The following is a 17,184-nucleotide window of genomic DNA, read 5'->3' as shown; positions in this document are numbered from 1 at the left end:
TCTTACAGTGAAGAAGTGAAGTTTTTTAATTTATATTTTTAGTATGATTTCTTTATTATTATGCTCATGAAAGCTGTTGACATATGAGGCTCATTTGTTATCTCTTAAAATTTAAAGTGAATGTCTTTCATTTTTGGCCATTAATATTCTCATCTTACTTAGCATTGCCATAATTATCCTGAAATAAATCTTATAGATTCATGACATTTAGGGGCAGGAGTACATTGTACTTGAATGCAGGTGTGATTTCCATGTTTTTATACCATGTGATGTTCAGTTTATAATGTCTTAAAATTTATGCCAGAAAGCTTTTTTGTTTCTTTTGTATAGTAGGAGAGTTTTAATTTTAACAGTTTGCTATTTGTTTTTAGATTACAGTAGAATGTACGTTCCTTGACTACATCATGGGAGGATGTCAGCTGAATTTTACTGTGAGTAACACACTCACTTTTCTAACAGGCTATAAAACATTGCTTTCCCCCTTCCATTTTGCAGCATTCTTTTGTTTATTGCCAAACCGACTCTGTGATGAAATTTGCACAGTCTGTTTAGATTCCCTCAGAGACCTCAGACAGGTTGTCTAGGTTCCTCATGGAAATTTTAGTTTTGTTGATGAAAGAACTCTTTCTCCTGAGAGAAAGCGGATATGTACAAATGAGCAGTTATCCTGCAATAATTTAAGGAATAGAAAGCATTAATGCAATAGATTTGCACAAAACAACTCCTAAGTCTGAGTCATGGGTATAATGATTCATGATTTAAAACTAGGAAAACAATAGCAGGTTATCTCATGTTGAGGCTTTAACTGTCCATAGAAATAGGCATTTGTTAGGAAAATGATTGTAGCAGGCTCTGGAATGAACATTTGTGTCTTATCCCCTGAGGTTTCTTGGTCATCACCTACAGGTGCCCCTGCTTCTCCTTAGTAAGGGCTGCTGTTGTTCTTTGGCAGGTGGGAGTGGATTTCACTGGCTCCAATGGTGACCCAAGGTCTCCGGACTCCCTCCATTTCATCAGCCCCAATGGTGTCAATGAGTATTTGACTGCTATCTGGTCTGTGGGACTGGTCATTCAAGATTATGATGCGTGAGTATGACTTTGGAAATGTTGAAACACTTGTTTTCATAATTCCCCAGAAAGGGCCAGTTTTTGTTTCATTGACTGGTACTCTGATCCGGGTGGTAGAATGAGGGTATTGGAGGGAATAGCTTTCTCCCTAAAATTTCTCTAGTTTATTATTTCTATTCTTTTCTTTGTTGACAATTTTAGTATTTACCTATGATCTCTCACCTCTTATTGTGCTTAGTTACAAAGTGTTATACAGAGAGTTTTTATTTAATAGCTGACTGAAGTCAACAAGAGTCTTATTTTTCTGATCTGGTTGCCTTGGGGTTTATTCATTAGATAAGTTGTATGTGTGATTGAAGTCCAAGGGACACATTTTGTAAACAATAGTAAAAACTATTTCTAAATATGTTTCCTTGGCAGTCATCAAATACTTTTTAAATGATTTTTAACAAGTGCTAAAAGGTAACTAAATCTAATTGCTACAAAATATTCTGAATGGATGTGCAGTGGATAGGTTTTGAATAGAGTTGGGGCCTGGCATAAGTCAGTAGTAGAGTATATGTTTAGCATGCATGAGACCCTGGGCTCAATTCGCTGCACCAAAAAAGTACAAAAGAAAACAAAAATGTAAAAAGATTTGAAATAGATTTGAATAATGGTGAAGGTTTACTAAACAATATAAAAATATGCATTAGTAATTTTTTTTAGCAAATCTATTACTGCTCAGGATAAATTTTCACTTGTGTTTGCCTGTTATTATATATGATAGAAGTTCTTACATACTGATGTAGCTTTTTATTAATCTGTCCTGGCAAAATTCAGAAGCAAATTTTTTAGGCAAATGTGAACAAATCTAAAGCAAACTGGCAATTCCTTACCAGGCTAGTAAACTTGAAGGCAAAAATCTTTACATAAAACAAAAAGTTACTTTATAGAATACTTTGTTATATAATCCAAGATGAAAATAAACAGTACTGAAATATTTCAAATTAAAAATAGCTAGTATAGAAGTATAATAAAATTTTCAAAGTAACACAATTATAATGGGATTTTTAAAAAGTAGAAATTTATAGGATTACTTTCTTTGCCTCCTGGAAGTTAATAACAAACGGGTTCTAAATTTACTGCAGTGGAAAAAAACAACAACAAAAAAGGAAAGGCATAGTTCTTAGATCAAAGAGGAATTCAAATTGTAATAATAGACTATGTAGGAATAAAGGACACCAAGAAGACAGTAACTGGCCCTGTTTCTATAAAGAAACTTTTAAACTTTACGTGCTTCTATCTGTCTGTCTGTCTAGTTGGCTGGCTGGCTATCTTAGGAGATGGAGGTCTTGCTATGTTTTCCAGACTGATCTTGAACCTTTGGACTCAAGCAATTTCCATCTCTTCTTTTTTTTTAATATTTAATTTTGGATGAACAAAATACCATTTTTTTTGTTTATTTTTATGTGGTGCTGAGAATTGAACTCAGTGCCTCATACATGCTCATTAAGTGCTCTACCACTGAGCTATGACCCCAGCCCCTCTGTTTTTATTCTTAAATACGAAGAGTCAGGAGCTGGGGTTGTGGCTCAGCCGTAGAGCGCTCACCTAGCATGAGCAGGACCCGGGTTTGATTCTCAGCACCACATAAAAATAAAGGCATTGTGTCCATTTATACCTAAAAATAAATAAATAAATATTTTTAAAAAATACGAAAAGTCGAATACAAATGAACTAACTTTTCAACAAAATAAAAGAATAGTAAGTACAAATTAATCAATTTAAGTCAATATTGGAATGCAACCCTGACAGAATGATTCTTAAAATTTTCTAGAAGGAAATAGGGATCAGAAAAAACAAGAAAATTTTCAAATGAGAGAGAGAGAGAGAGAGAGAGAGAGAGAGAGAGAGAGAGAGAGACCGACCAGTGAAGAAGAATTTGCTCTAGCAGTTATTAAGACTTTAAAATAAGCTAAAGTGTGCAATTTGTACATGACCAATGGAACCAAGCAGGCAGGCCAAAAGTAGACCCACATGTATGTATAAGTGAATTTAATATATGATGGAGTTAGCATTTTAGAAAGTGGAAGACAATCTTAGTCATAATGATAGATTTCCTGTATGTGTGTGTCAACTATTATATGTCAGGGACCATTTAAAGTACTTTCTTTCTTTCTTTTCTTTTTTTTATAACTGTGCTAGAGATGGAACTCTGAGCCTTGTATACACTAGGCAAACATTCTAGTGAGCCACACTCCCAGCCCTAAAGTACTTTCTATTTAATACACGTCTAATCCTCACATTTCTCTGTGCGATGATACTTGTATGATCTGCACCATACAGTTGAGAAAACTGAGATCCAGGGAGTTAAGTAACTCGTTCAGAATCAGCTGATAACTGGCAGAGACAGGATGGAGCCTGGGCCATTGGGCTCTAGAGACATGCTCTTGTGATTATGATTTGGAAGGGTAAAAGGAAAAAAAAAATCACCATTTTGATAAATTAAATCAATAAATGATTATTTTTGGAAGTTCAACAAAACTTAGACAAAACTTTGGCAACCCTAACCCCCATGAAAGAGAGAAAGTGTACATAGAACACTAGTAATGAGAAAAAGATTATAAGCATAAATTTAGAGGAAAAAAACTCCAAATATATTAATACTTTGTAAAATATTATGCCATTACATTTGAAAATCCACATGAATGGATGATTTTTAAGAAAGCTCTTGGGCTGGGGATGTGGTTCAAGCGGTAGCGCGCTCGCCTGGCATGCGTGCGACCCGGGTTCGATCCTCAGCACCACATACCAACAAAGATGTTGTGTCCGCCGAGAACTAAAAAAAAAAAAAAAAAAAATATTAAAAAAAATTCTCTCTCTCCTCTCTCTCTCTCTCTCTCTCTCTCTCTCTCTCTCTCTCTCTCCTCTCTCACTCTCTCTTTAAAAAAAAAAAAAAAGAAAGCTCTTAATTATCAAAGCTGACTCAAAGGCAGAAAACTTGAATAGTCCATTCTCAAAGAGTCAGTCCATACAAGGGCACCAGGCCAGGGCAATTTCATGTGTAAATTCTAACAAATCTGCAAGGAATGAATTCAAACCCCAAAGAATCAACTGAAAAATAAAAATGTTACAAATTGTCAAGAATTCAGAAAGGTGGTCAGAGACAACACAAAATAAAAAATCAGGTTCTTACCAACTATCAATAACCAATTTAAAAAGAATTTAGTGGAGAAAAGTTACATTTCATATTGCAGTAAAAAATGAAAACGAGGAAAACTACAAAATTGTACTGAAGAACAAAGAAAGAAATTTGTTTAAATGGAAAGATACCTCATAATTTTTAGATAGGTATAATAATGAAATAAAATGTGAAATTTCATCTGAATTTATCAATTTAAATTAATATTGGAATGTAACCCTGACAGAGTGATTCTTAAAATTTTCTAGAAGGAAAAAGGAATCAGGAAAAAACAAGTAAAACTTCAGATAAGAGAGAGAGAGAGAGAGAGAGAGAGAGAGAGAGAGAGAGAGAGAGAGAGGTGTGAAGAAGAATTTGCTCTAGTTATTAAGACTTATTTTAAAGCTAAAGTGTAGAATTTGTACATGACCAGTGGAACCAAGCAGCAAGCAGGCAGGCCAAAAGGAGACCCACGTGTACGTATAAGTGAATTTAATATATGATGGAGTTAGCATTTTAGAAAGTAGAAGGGATTGTCACAGCGAAGAAACTGAATAAGAATTTATTTGAATCCCTGTCACACCTGTAAATATTAGCATATTATTCTGCATAAATTATAGACCAAACTGATAAAATGGATACCCCAAAACAGAGCAGCTTCACCAGAAGAGAGGTAAATATCTCAGGACTGATTGGGCAGTTTTGCTCCTCTCCATTTACAGATTCTGTTCCTGGGTTCAGGGCAGCTTCCTTGGTTTTCATCTCTAGCCAGTGGGAAGGGGAGAAAGGGACCTGGGACTGCAAGTGCATTCCTTTGTCGGGATTCAAAAGCAGCTTACAAATCCCTCTACTCACATCTCTTGAGCTGGAACCTAATTCCAGACCACATCCATCCCAGAGAAGCTGGGAGGTGGAGTCTCCAGCTCAAGTGTTCTATTAGTAAGGAAGGAGGAAATGATGTTGGAGGGGAGCACTTTTTGCTCCATATCCTACTTTCCAGATGAATTAGAAGTTTAATATCAAAAGCAAACCTTGAAAGTTCTAGGAGAAAATATGTATGAATTGTTTGTTATCTTGAAGTGGAAAGGACTTTAAATAGGACAAGCAAAAGAAATCATGAAACTTTTTTTTATGTGTTTACATCCACTAATATTAAAAACTAAAGGAACAATATTCTAAATAAAGTTACAGATTACATATTGGAAAAAATATTTGACATGACATAGGTTCCATATTCAATGCAAAAAGGACTGTTAAGAATTAATTTACAAAGAACATCCAGAGTAGAAAAATTCGTATGTTCATTACAGTGTTTTATGATAACATTACATTGGCCATCTATCACTATGGATATGAGAAAGTATCCATATAATGGAATACTCATTAGTCATTCATATGATGTCAATATTCAGGTGCACACAGTCCCTATCCCTAAATCCTCGGGCCAAATATTCATACATTTTTGCTCCAAAAACCTGAGAGTTTTATGATATTTGGCATTTGCACTGTGTTTTTCTGGCCAAATTTAAGAATATTTATATTAAGTGGCATAAATAAATGCTTCAAATAACCTAATCAGCAAGTTTAGGTCTTACTGCCTAATGAATTTGTTGCAAACAACTGTAAACATTTGTGATTTTTAGGGCTTTATGGGTTTTTATTTACACATTTGTTCAGTGAAATGATGTGTAATATCTAAATAGAAAAGAATGGGTTATAAATCACAAATATAAATTCCATTTTTATAAAATTTATAGAAACATTGCTTCTCCCTCATGCAAAGAAAACTATTTCAACTGATGGTTCTCTCTGGCAGCTATAGGTAATCTTTGTTGTTTTATACTTTTCTGAGATTTTAATAATTCTTTAAAAATGAGTTCACATTGATTTTATTATGAGTGAAGACACAACACTCTCTTTTGAAAAAAAAACACAAGATTTCACTTTTCTCAAATTTTCATTTTAGTGATAAGATGTTTCCAGCTTTTGGTTTTGGAGCTCAGATACCACCTCAGTGGCAGGTAAGAGGAAATCTCATTTTAAAGCTTTGCTTGCTATAAAAGCAAAACAGGATTCATCAGTTCATCTTTCATCTTTGACAGGTATCACATGAATTTCCAATAAACTTTAATCCATCCAATCCCTACTGTAATGGTAAGTTTAAAAGTAAACATGAAGACTTGAAGCTGAAAGACCTCACTATCTTTCTTACTTGTTTTTTATTGTGACTTAAAACTACTCAATCACATGTCTAGGTTTCATTTTGTGACATATTCTGTTAGAGAAGGTAGAAAAACTATACCAGTTTGTAGTTAGGGTAGTAATAATAATTATGGTGCAAAATCAGTATTATGGTGATAAAGGTTCTGAGGTTTAATGGAACAAAAAAATAAATTCATAATCTTGAGAGTAGTTCAACAAAAAACTTATATTAAAAGTATTTTCACACATAAATTGATTATATAATAAACTTTCAATGAAATGAGTAATTCAGAATTATAATTCATCTGAAGCCTTTTTGAGAGTAATAGTTACTCTACAAAGGAAAAGTATCTAATTATGTGTAACTCAAACAACATTCTATAAGTAGATGGGATAGGTGGAAGGAACCAAGAATTGTTACCTATAGCAGATTTTCTGTGTTGAAATCAGGAGGCAGACATGTGTCTTTCAATTCACTTTTTCCCCAATGCTTCAAATATCCAAGTGCTTCCTTCTTTTTGCCATATTAAACAGTCAAATTAAAATGCCAAATGTCCCACTATGTAAGACTGAACAACTTGGAGGAAGGCTGGTAGGTGTCGGATCACAAGCATCATTTATAATTCTAGACAATCAGCTAAGTTCTGAAAAGGATATATTTTTAAAATTTTTTTTTAGCTGTTGATGGACTTTTATATTATTTATTTCTATGTGGTGCTGAGGATCGAACTCAGTGGCTCACACATGCTAGGCAAGCACTCTACCACTGTGCTACAACCCTATCCCTGAAAAGGGTCCTTTTAACAATTACAAAACTTACAGTTTTCCAATAGAAGAAGGTCTTCTTTTCTTCTCTTCCTAAACAATATTCATAAGGAAGAAGAGTGTGGGGCAGTTGGTTGGGGACAGTTTGCCTGAAGATTTTCTCCCTTTTTTTCTCATATGAGTGCAGTGTTCTTTTAATGCAGTGTCAGTGGCTTGTTGTGACTTCTTTGAAACTGGAAATATTATTTTTACAGAATGTGATTCATGCTTATGATGAAATTGGAATCATTTTTATGGACTATATATGTGACAATTCCTTTTAGAAGTACATTTGCTCTACAAATGATATGAACCCATCTCATGTTACCAAGCCCAGATTTTTTACTTTTGGTTTATAGTCTAGAAAAAGAATTAGTTTGGTCTCAGATGAAAGAAATGCTATATGGGCAAAAAAAGATACAACCTTATTTTTTTTCTTGGAAAATATTAATAATTTATTTAATATGCAGATTGGTAAAGTTTTTTTATTTGTTCTGGTAAATATACACGATAGTAGAACGCATTTTGACATATCATACATAAATGAAGTATAACTTCTCATTCTTCTGGTTGTATATAATGTTGAATTATACTGGTCATGTAGTAATATATGCACATAGGGTAATAATGTCCGATTCATTCTAGTATCCTTCCTATCCCCATACAACTTTATTTTAAAGCAAGGAAGTTTAATTGCCTTTCTTCAATTAATCATTGAATACAGTTGCCTAGAAATATCATCTTACTTGTTCCTTTAATGCAAGGAAGGATTTTGGCATAACTCAATTTTAGTTAAGGAATTGAAGGTTATTGATATTTGTGGAAAAAAAATGAATTGTTTATACCTTCAGTTTGAAAAGCAAACAAAGATGATAGACATGAAAAAAAATTGTTATCACTATAGTTATAGGCTCAAATTTCCACTGTGTATGTCATTACAGTGAAAGATTCTGATACTAGCTAATGTTAATTTTATTATTTTTATTGTTACTGGATTGACACCTAGTTACAACATTATCTTATACATGTGAAATCAACTCCATATGTGAATTAGTTATATTCTCAAAGGTTGTTCATAAGACTACTTGTTTCAAAATTCAACATGGCCAAGAGTTAAGTTTATAACTCTTAAATTTTAAGAGGAGAGACTTGGTCATATGAAGCTTTTAGACCAAGTATACAGTTCTCTCCCTTGTTGGTCTATGATCTGTTGGCTCTTTTTAAAGCAAGAGATCTACTTTGGGGCTGGGGTTGTAGCTCAGTGGTAGAGCACTTGCCTAGTATGTGTGAGGTACTGGGTTCGATTCTCAGCACCACATATAAATAAATTAATTAAATAAAGATCCATCAATAAATAATTTTTTTTTTAAAAAGAGGCCTACTTTGGTTTACATTAAAATTGTGTGTGTGTGTGTGTGTGTGTGTGTGTGTGTGAAATTTCCAAGGATTTTAGCAAGGATTGTGGGGAATTCTTTATAATTTCTAGTACCCTTTTGCCATGTGTCGTTGAGGACATCTTCCACAGTGCATACACAAGAAAAAGGTTTCACTAGAAGTGATTTTTGCGAGGAATGCCATTCAGCTTTCATCAGGTTGTGCTGTTGTTATAAGAGACCTTTAAAACTCAGTGGCTTATGATGAAGAGTTTATTTCTTGTCTACAAGATTGTATCCCTCCTCCAGTGGCTTATTCTGGGACTCAGCTGAAGGAATAGCTCTTTGCTGGGTTATACTGCTCCTGTGGAAGAGGGAAAGAGCAACAGAGCTAGAGAAATCATCCATGCTTAGATGTGGTTGTCATGTCCATTGACATGCGTTGGTCAAAGCTAGTCAAATGTTGTCCATCTTTCTATTATAATAACACTCCAGGTCCAGGGCAGTGTCTTATAAGCAAATTCATTACTGTTTCTACCGCAAAATCTAATAGATAACCTGGAGGTAAATATTTGTAACTAATATAGTCTATTATTACCGTGCCTAATCTTTAAGTTGTTGAATAAACCTTTGTATCATTTAATTAACTAGAATTAATATTAGCTTATAACCATAAGATATTTTTATAGAACCTTTGGCCTTATACACAAATATTTTTTCATCTTATCAGTAATTTTTCTTATGCTTATCATCAGTTGTATGATGTAACACTTTTTTCATGGTTCTCTTTCCATCAGAGTCCCATTCGTGATCACCTCAATATTAAGCACAAATGTAATAGTCCTGTACACTAATGGATAATTTGGCTGACGTGAGAATACATGACTTCTACTGAGGGAGAGCTGGGTTTGTAGGTTTTTGCAATAGAGCGTGGCCATGGAGTTTTGTCATATAGTTTAGAGGAAGCCAGGCATGCTGGTTCCTGTCTGTAATTCCAATGACTTGGGAGGATGAGGCGGGAGGATTGCGAGTCTGAGGCCAGCCTCAGCAACTTAGCTTTGTCACAACATAAACAAACAAACAAACAGGATTGGGGATGTAGCTCAGTGGTAAAGTGTTATTAATTTTAATCCCCAATTCCATGTGTGTGTCTATGTGAGTGTGTGTGTCGGGGCGGGGGGTGGTGCTTAGAGGAGCACCTGAATGGAATATTTGGCTTCTTGAAGTAACATATGTTGATATATGATTATATTAGTGTTATAAATCAACACTTTCTGCTTAAAGATTTTTAATACTCCTTTTTTGGGATCTAGGAATCCAAGGCATCATAGAGGCTTATCGGACCTGTCTTCCTCAGATAAAACTCTATGGACCAACTAATTTTTCTCCAATCATAAATCATGTGGCTAGGTTTGCAGCTGCAGCCACACAACAGAAGACAGCTTCTGTAAGTGTTCTTGTGTTCAGGAAATGGGAAAATTGTGGATCGGTAGTTGCTTCTGTTGCAGTATTTCTGCTTATTTGGCCTGTCATAATACAAAGTCAAGAGGAAGAGGTAATGATATAGTCATTGTTGGTTTGTGAGTAATATCTGTTGTTAAATTAGCAATAATTAAAAGGCAACAACAAAATGATGCATTCATAAGTTTGTTTTTTTCCCCTCTGTCTTTTGAGTGCATTTTTGAGTTTCTACCCACCCCCCCCAAAAAAAAGCTATTGTCTACCTCTTTGAGGTGGACTTCACAAAATAAGGCTTGGGGAAACTGACATCAATTGCTGTTGCAAATTTCTTTTTTTTTTTCTTTTTTGTGGTGCTAAGATTAAACCCAGGGCCTTGTGCATGCAAGGCAAGCACTCTACCAACTGAACTATATTTCTAGCCCCACAAATTTCTTACAGTACTACAGAGTTTTGAATTAGCTAACCATTGCTGATTGTACCTGGGATCCCAATCTCTCTTAGCTTCAGTATTCTCAGAAGTGAGGTGTGGGAAGTTGCATCCAACAGTTGCTCAAAGGGATGAATAAGAAAATTCATATAATGTGTGTAGTGCTGGGTCACAGGAAACAGTACCTGTTAACTACTACTAGAAATCTTATTCCATTCTAGACTAGAATGGTCCAAAAGATGGAGTCATACCTTTAAGGACCATTTTGCTAATATCTGAAAAGTTTTATTCAGAAATGACAAAATTGAAAGAAAGATTTACTGCTTTAAACTATGTCCATTTTTAAAAGGTGTATTTTAGTTGGGTAAATAATTCTATTACTTCCATATGTATTTCATCTTTTGAGAATGGAGTCTCTACTTGCTTCCTTGATCCATACTTGGACGTAGTTAATGTTTCAGTTAAATAAAGATGTTTATTCCTATGCATAGTGGAAGGTTAATCTTTGGACATTTAGATGCCTAGCATCTGTTTATTTTGCCAACCCAATTTTGTAGTGTGTTGCACTTTTCATGAACCTACAGTTTTTATAAAAGTCAATTTCCTTGTCATCAGAGAATCCTAGAATTTTTTGTGCAGATGGTATTCTGGGTAGAGACGGGAGAGGAAAATGAGCGAGAGACCAAATGACTCTTCAGGCTAGAAATATCATTAATCGTTGCTTTTATTGTTTGGGACCTTGACCTTATCAGTGGATATACTTCCCCTTTTTTTTTGGCAGCAATATTTTGTGCTCTTGATTATTACTGATGGTGTCATCACAGACCTTGATGAAACCAGGCAAGCTATAGTTAATGCTGCCAAGCTGCCTATGTCCATCATCATCGTTGGAGTCGGAGGAGCTGACTTCAGTGCCATGGAGTTTCTGGATGGTGATGGGGGACCTCTTCGCTCCCCATCTGGTGAGATGGCCATCAGAGATATTGTCCAGTTTGTGCCTTTCAGACAGTTCCAGAATGTGAGTACCTTTCTTCTCTATTAAAACCCTAAGGTATTTGAACACAGATACTGTCTCCAATCAAGCGCTTGACTACTGGTGCAGTATTCAAGGATGTATAAATGACTTTTCATATGAGAGATCTTATTGGATATGGCATGGTTGTATTTTATGTTCTCCTTGTAGTTTATATGATAGATTATTAAAATGGTATTATTATGAATAGTGTAAGGTTTATTTTGTCTTTACCTTTGTAACAACAGAAAAAAATTCTATCCAAGTATATGCTGAACTTACCAGATTGGAAGTTGGTTTGATGAAAATCTTTTGGAGGACTGATTTACCCAGTTTGCTCCAGTGGTAACATCATATGGCACTATAATACAGAATCACAGCCAGGATGCTAATGTTGATACAGTCAAGATGCATCACTACAAAGATCCCACGTGTTGTCCTTTTATAGCCACATCCACTTCCCTTCTGCCTTTGACCCCTCATTAACCTATTGAAATTTCTCATCTGTTCTTCATTTATGTAATTTTGTCATTTGAAGAATGTTACATAAATGGAATTGTACAGAATGTAACATTTTGGGACTCATCTTTTTCCACGTAGAATAATTTTTCTGTCAGTCACTCAGGTTGTTGCATTATTGCATGTATCCCCCCCCCCCTCAATGTAGTTATATTATTTTTTTTAAAAAAAAAAAAAACAATGTTTGTGTTAAAGGATCTTATCCACCTGTGCTTAAACACTTTCCATTTTCCTCCATTGTATCAGTTGTAATAAAGCCTTATTAGTTGTTCTCATAACAACTAAATATACTGCCATATTTTACAAATGATCTATAAGCCCTAGTAATATTATAAAGTGATTTTTAAAAGATAGTCCTGGGTATTGGTTGTCATTTTGAAAAGAGTATATAGAAATCTGATTTATAATGATGTGTGAAATTTAATCTGATATGTGAAATTATAGAAATCACATAAAGTATGAATATAAATAGATTGTGAATATTACTCTTTTCAAATAACCTTCATAGAAGGCTATCAGACTCAGTAATCACACTTAAAGCTATTTTGAAAGTCTATTTACATGTATTCTTTTTATTGCTGAGTAGAATTCTAGGATGCAGATGTACCACAGTTTGTTTAACCATTCACCCATTGAAGGGTATCTGGGTTGTTTCCAGTTTTTGTCTATTACATATAAAGCTACTATAAATATTCATGCATTTGTTTTGATCATAAGTTTTTATTCCTCTGGGATAAAACCTGGGTATACAGTTGCTGGGTCCTATGGTAGTTGAATATTGAATTTTAAAGCAATTATTAAACTTTTCCAGAGTGGCTATACCATTTTATATTTCTACTAATAATGGGAGAGGAGAAAAGTGGTCATGTTAAGAATTTTTATGGTGTACAGGAGAGCATCTAAAACCAGTGAAATCTGAATAAGTTCTGTGAATTGTACCAATATCAGTTTCCTGGTTTAGACCTATAGTCAGATAAATGTTATCTTTGGACAAAACTGGGTAAAGCATACATGGGACCACTCTTTATTTTTGTAGCTTCCTATGTATCTATTATTATTTTAAAATAATAATAGATTCATAGGAAGTAAAATAATTTAATACCAAGTTAAAAGTTAAAAAAAAAGCAAACAACAACAACAACAACAACAAAAATCATCAAATTTTAAAAGGCTGGCACCAAAAAAGGCCTGAACATGTATTAGCAGGGATAATTATAAGTAACACTGGTTATTATAAGTAACATTGGTTAGTTAGCTTATGCCGTATTTTGTGGACTGTTCCTAAGAAAAAATACAAGCCTAGGAACTGGGAATTCCAGCTTTTTACTGGCTGATAAAATGTCTCTTGTCTTTTATCAAAAACTAGTAAAGCTGGGCATGGTGGTGCACACACCTATAATCCCAGCAATTTAGGAGGTTGAGGAAAGAGCCTCAGCAATTTAGCAAGACTCTGTCTCAAAATTAAAAAATAAAAGGGAAAGGGGTTGGGATGTGTAGCTCAGTGGTAAAGTGTTTCTGGGTTCAATATTCAGTACTCCCCCCTACCAAAAAAAAAAAAAACAGTAAATCTTTGGTTACTAATAGTTATTTTGGTTTTATTTTTCTCAAGGCTCCAAAAGAAGCACTTGCCCAGTGTGTTTTGGCGGAGGTTCCCCAGCAGGTGGTGGGCTACTTCAACACATACAAGCTCCTTCCTCCCAAGAATCCAGCAGTGAAATAAAAGGAGCTGCGTCCACTTAAGCAGAATTCTTATGCTAAAAGGAACAATGCCATTTCTTACACACAATCATGTATCTGCTACTTTATGTACTTTTACCCCAGCATTCATGATGTAAACCTAGTTCTATTTGAATTATATCTGTTTAAAGAGTAGTTTTTATATTTTTTGAGGGAGACAGTGCCAAGTCCATGTTTGCCCAATCAATTCAGTGATTGCTAGTGATTTACAATAATTGCAGTTAGGCCTATTTGGGTTAGAACCTAGTGTGGGGAAAGCTGATTTTTTGTTGTTTACTTTTATATAATAAAATTGCCATTTATAAATGTTTGTCAGTAGAAAGAGTGAAAAATTGTTGGGATGATGTGATTTTTCAGGTGGCTGTACTTTGTTCACAGTAAATGTTTTACAGGTCAATGTCTGTAACTATTGATTGAGAAAGCTTCTTAAATTAGACAATATTGAATTTGTTTCTGTGGATTCAGTCTTTTTCCACTGGGCAAAAACTACCTTTATAGTGCACCAGATTTGTGCTACAGTTTAGACACTGCACAATTTACAAAACAGCATGAACTCTCATAGTACTTCATGAAAAGGAAAAGTACATACTCAATTTTTAAATATACAATCAACAAGAAGAACCTCTTATGAGTAAGCTATTTTTATTTGCCTTTCTAGATTTTTTTCATTGTGGAATACTGTAAATGTGCTCAGATTTGGCCTTTCTTTTCATTGATTGAATATGATGCTCAGGACTCTATAGATGCATAGTTACAGGTTGTCCCATATCTACATTGTTAGATTATTTTAATCTGAGATTTGCTAAATAGGTTAGTATTGCTTTGTCCAGAAAAGGTATGAGGACCAAACATATAAGGTAAAAATTCAGAATTCCATTTGTTTCTGATGAAAGATTTTACTTATTGAAGAAAAAAAGAAAATGAAATTTTTTACTTTCCTTGCTAAGGTCACATACATTGATTTATACAGATTTATTTAGGCATTTTCTCCTTTTGTTAAGTAGTATTTTTATTTGATAGCAGTTATCTATTATTGAAATCACATTTTAATAATGTATTATTTCCTAAATCCAAAATATATTCCATTAAGTATAATAGCAGATATAACTTTAAAAAAAATAAAAGAAAAAAAAATCCCTTTCCACTACTACATTAGGGTAGAGTGGATTTAATGCACTTTTTTTTGGGTTGTTTGTTTTAAAGAATAATTTTGTTTCCTGGTGATTGCCCTTCAGAACATATTACTAGGTAAGCATTACATTTTTAGAAACAAATTCAGTAACATTTGATGGAGGACTTATGTGCCAAGCATTGTGCATAGCTCTATGTTGGCCAATTAATAATTTATCATTTATAATTGTGTGTTTACCCTTAAGTGGATGTACACAGCAACATGTAGACCTTTCTCTCAGTATCATTGAAAACCCGCACCACAGCTCACGGCCCTTATTCTCTTCAACATCTAAAGGAGGTGAGCTGTCAGCTGTGAACAGCTTTGGCTTCTCAGAAACAGCTCACTGCCAAGGTCCGGCTCAGAAGGGAGCTACTTGTTGTCATGGTTGCTTAGCCAGGTGAGCAGTCACCACTCTTCCCTTGGCTATCTGGGCCCCGGGTATATGCTGATAACTTGAAGGTACCTATCTAGTAGGCTTCCACTCCGTGGGACAGTTCAGTAGTCAATAAGTGATTTCAGCATTGTCAATAGAGGAGAAAGAACTGATCATTCTTTCTTGTTTTGGAGCCTTTGTTGTCTCAGAGGTCCTAATTTCAGTTAGGAAGCAGTATAGATATGCTTGTGTACTTGGAAACAGCATAAATATGTTGCTATGGTTTTTAGATTTTTCTTTTTATATATAGGAAATCTTTTAAATATTGACTTATACAGTTTCTCAATGTGTGGGTGAACAGGTAGGAGAGGAGCCTCTCTGAGTGCCCTGGGCCTGCTCCTCATGTTCCTTCCTTAACCACATCCTCAGCAGCCCTGGAGTTACCTGTACAGGCCACTTGGAAACCTCTGGTCACAAGCAGCCATTATTTTCATGGGACAAGTGGAAGTCACCACTGTCAGGTTGATTTGGTCTTCATAATTTTTTTATTCTGGTTCCACCAGAATTGTTCCCTTTAGAAAATATTTTTCTTTATTGATTTCTTGATCCGTTTAATTATAGATGTGTTATTCATAAGGGCTATGATTTCAACAAATAAAGGTAATTGGTACCTTTCTTCAGTTTGAAATAAAAGTATTTACAGTTTCTGAATTATCATGGTATAAAATCCTTACCATTTGAACATTCACATGCTGTGTGAATGTTTGGATATTGTTTTATATTAAAATAGTCCTTTTCCCTGTTGTGCCACCATTCATTCAGATACCCTCCACTCTTTAAATGTATTTAAAGAAAAAAAATAACCAAATGGACTTCTACATCTCATGTAATCAGGTATATTACAAATGTATATTAAAGTGACAGTTCCTGGGAATACATACTATTTCTCATGCACTTAGCAAGAAAGTAGTATAACCCACTAACCTAGTCACCTCACCTTGTGATTAGAATGGAAATTGTAAGAACATTAAAAATTTAAAGTCTGATCAGGGATTTACAACAGTTCACTCTGGGTAGTGCTTAGGCAACCTTTCCAAAGTTAATTCAGGGCCCCATTGCTGCTTATGCTGTATTTTTTTTCAATCTTTTGTCTGTTTCATTTTGTAAATTTCCTAGAAAGCCATCTTCAATCAGTCTCATCTAGTTTGTACTTTATCATGGAAATGTCATAGAAGGTAGCCAGAAGTTTGGTGGAAATTGGGAGAGACTATTTTGCATTTATATGGATGTCCTATGTGATACTGTGTATATAACTTACTAATATATGAATTGATGTTAATTGATCTTCTATATGAATTCCCTTTGGATAAAGTTACTTCTTGATGTGACACAATAGTGTCTTGTTTTTATTTTTATTCTTTCTCTACATATTATCAAAAAAATAGAAAAGCTAGAAATAAAGTATCTTAATCCATCTTCTGCTGCTATAACAAAATACCACAGGCTGGGTCATTAATAAATAATAGAGGTGGGAAGCTCAAGAGCCTAACACCTACATCTGGCAAGGATCTCTGTGGAACATGGTGGAAGGGCAAGTGAGCACATGTGAGACAGAGGTATTTTGCTGTTGACGTTGTTGTTGTTTTAAATCAGGAAATCACATCCACATTAACTAATTCACTTCTGTAATTGCAGCATTCATCCATCCATGAGGGAAGAGTCCTCATGACCTAAGTTTCTCTCTGTCAGTAGTGTTACACTGGCAATTAAATTTCAAAAGATTTTTGGAGGGAACATTCAAACCATTGAATAAAATGGATATGGTATTTTTTTTTTGGTGGCCTGTATATCATAGTTTACTAAATTAAACA

At 34.5% G+C, this 17,184-nt stretch overlaps 1 protein-coding gene across 1 annotated transcript in view; it reads left to right on the top strand.

Moving 5' to 3' along the window:
* Cpne3 (copine 3) overlaps positions 1 to 16,689 on the top strand; it is a 57,229-nt gene extending 40,540 nt beyond the window's left edge. The window contains exons 10-16 of the mRNA XM_026383970.2: positions 372 to 431; positions 953 to 1,086; positions 6,198 to 6,252; positions 6,334 to 6,385; positions 9,924 to 10,057; positions 11,280 to 11,516; positions 13,639 to 16,689. Of these exons, the coding sequence (XP_026239755.1) occupies positions 372 to 431; positions 953 to 1,086; positions 6,198 to 6,252; positions 6,334 to 6,385; positions 9,924 to 10,057; positions 11,280 to 11,516; positions 13,639 to 13,749 (783 nt within the window). The 3' untranslated portion in view covers positions 13,750 to 16,689. The remainder of the gene's footprint in view (positions 1 to 371; positions 432 to 952; positions 1,087 to 6,197; positions 6,253 to 6,333; positions 6,386 to 9,923; positions 10,058 to 11,279; positions 11,517 to 13,638) is intronic.
* Positions 16,690 to 17,184: the final 495 nt, after the last annotated feature.

Source organism: Urocitellus parryii, chromosome 7, assembly GCF_045843805.1.
Source record: "Urocitellus parryii isolate mUroPar1 chromosome 7, mUroPar1.hap1, whole genome shotgun sequence".
Taxonomy (NCBI): Eukaryota; Metazoa; Chordata; class Mammalia; order Rodentia; family Sciuridae; genus Urocitellus; species Urocitellus parryii.
Note: the sequence above shows the minus strand (reverse complement) of the source record. Positions and strands in the feature narration are given on the sequence as shown.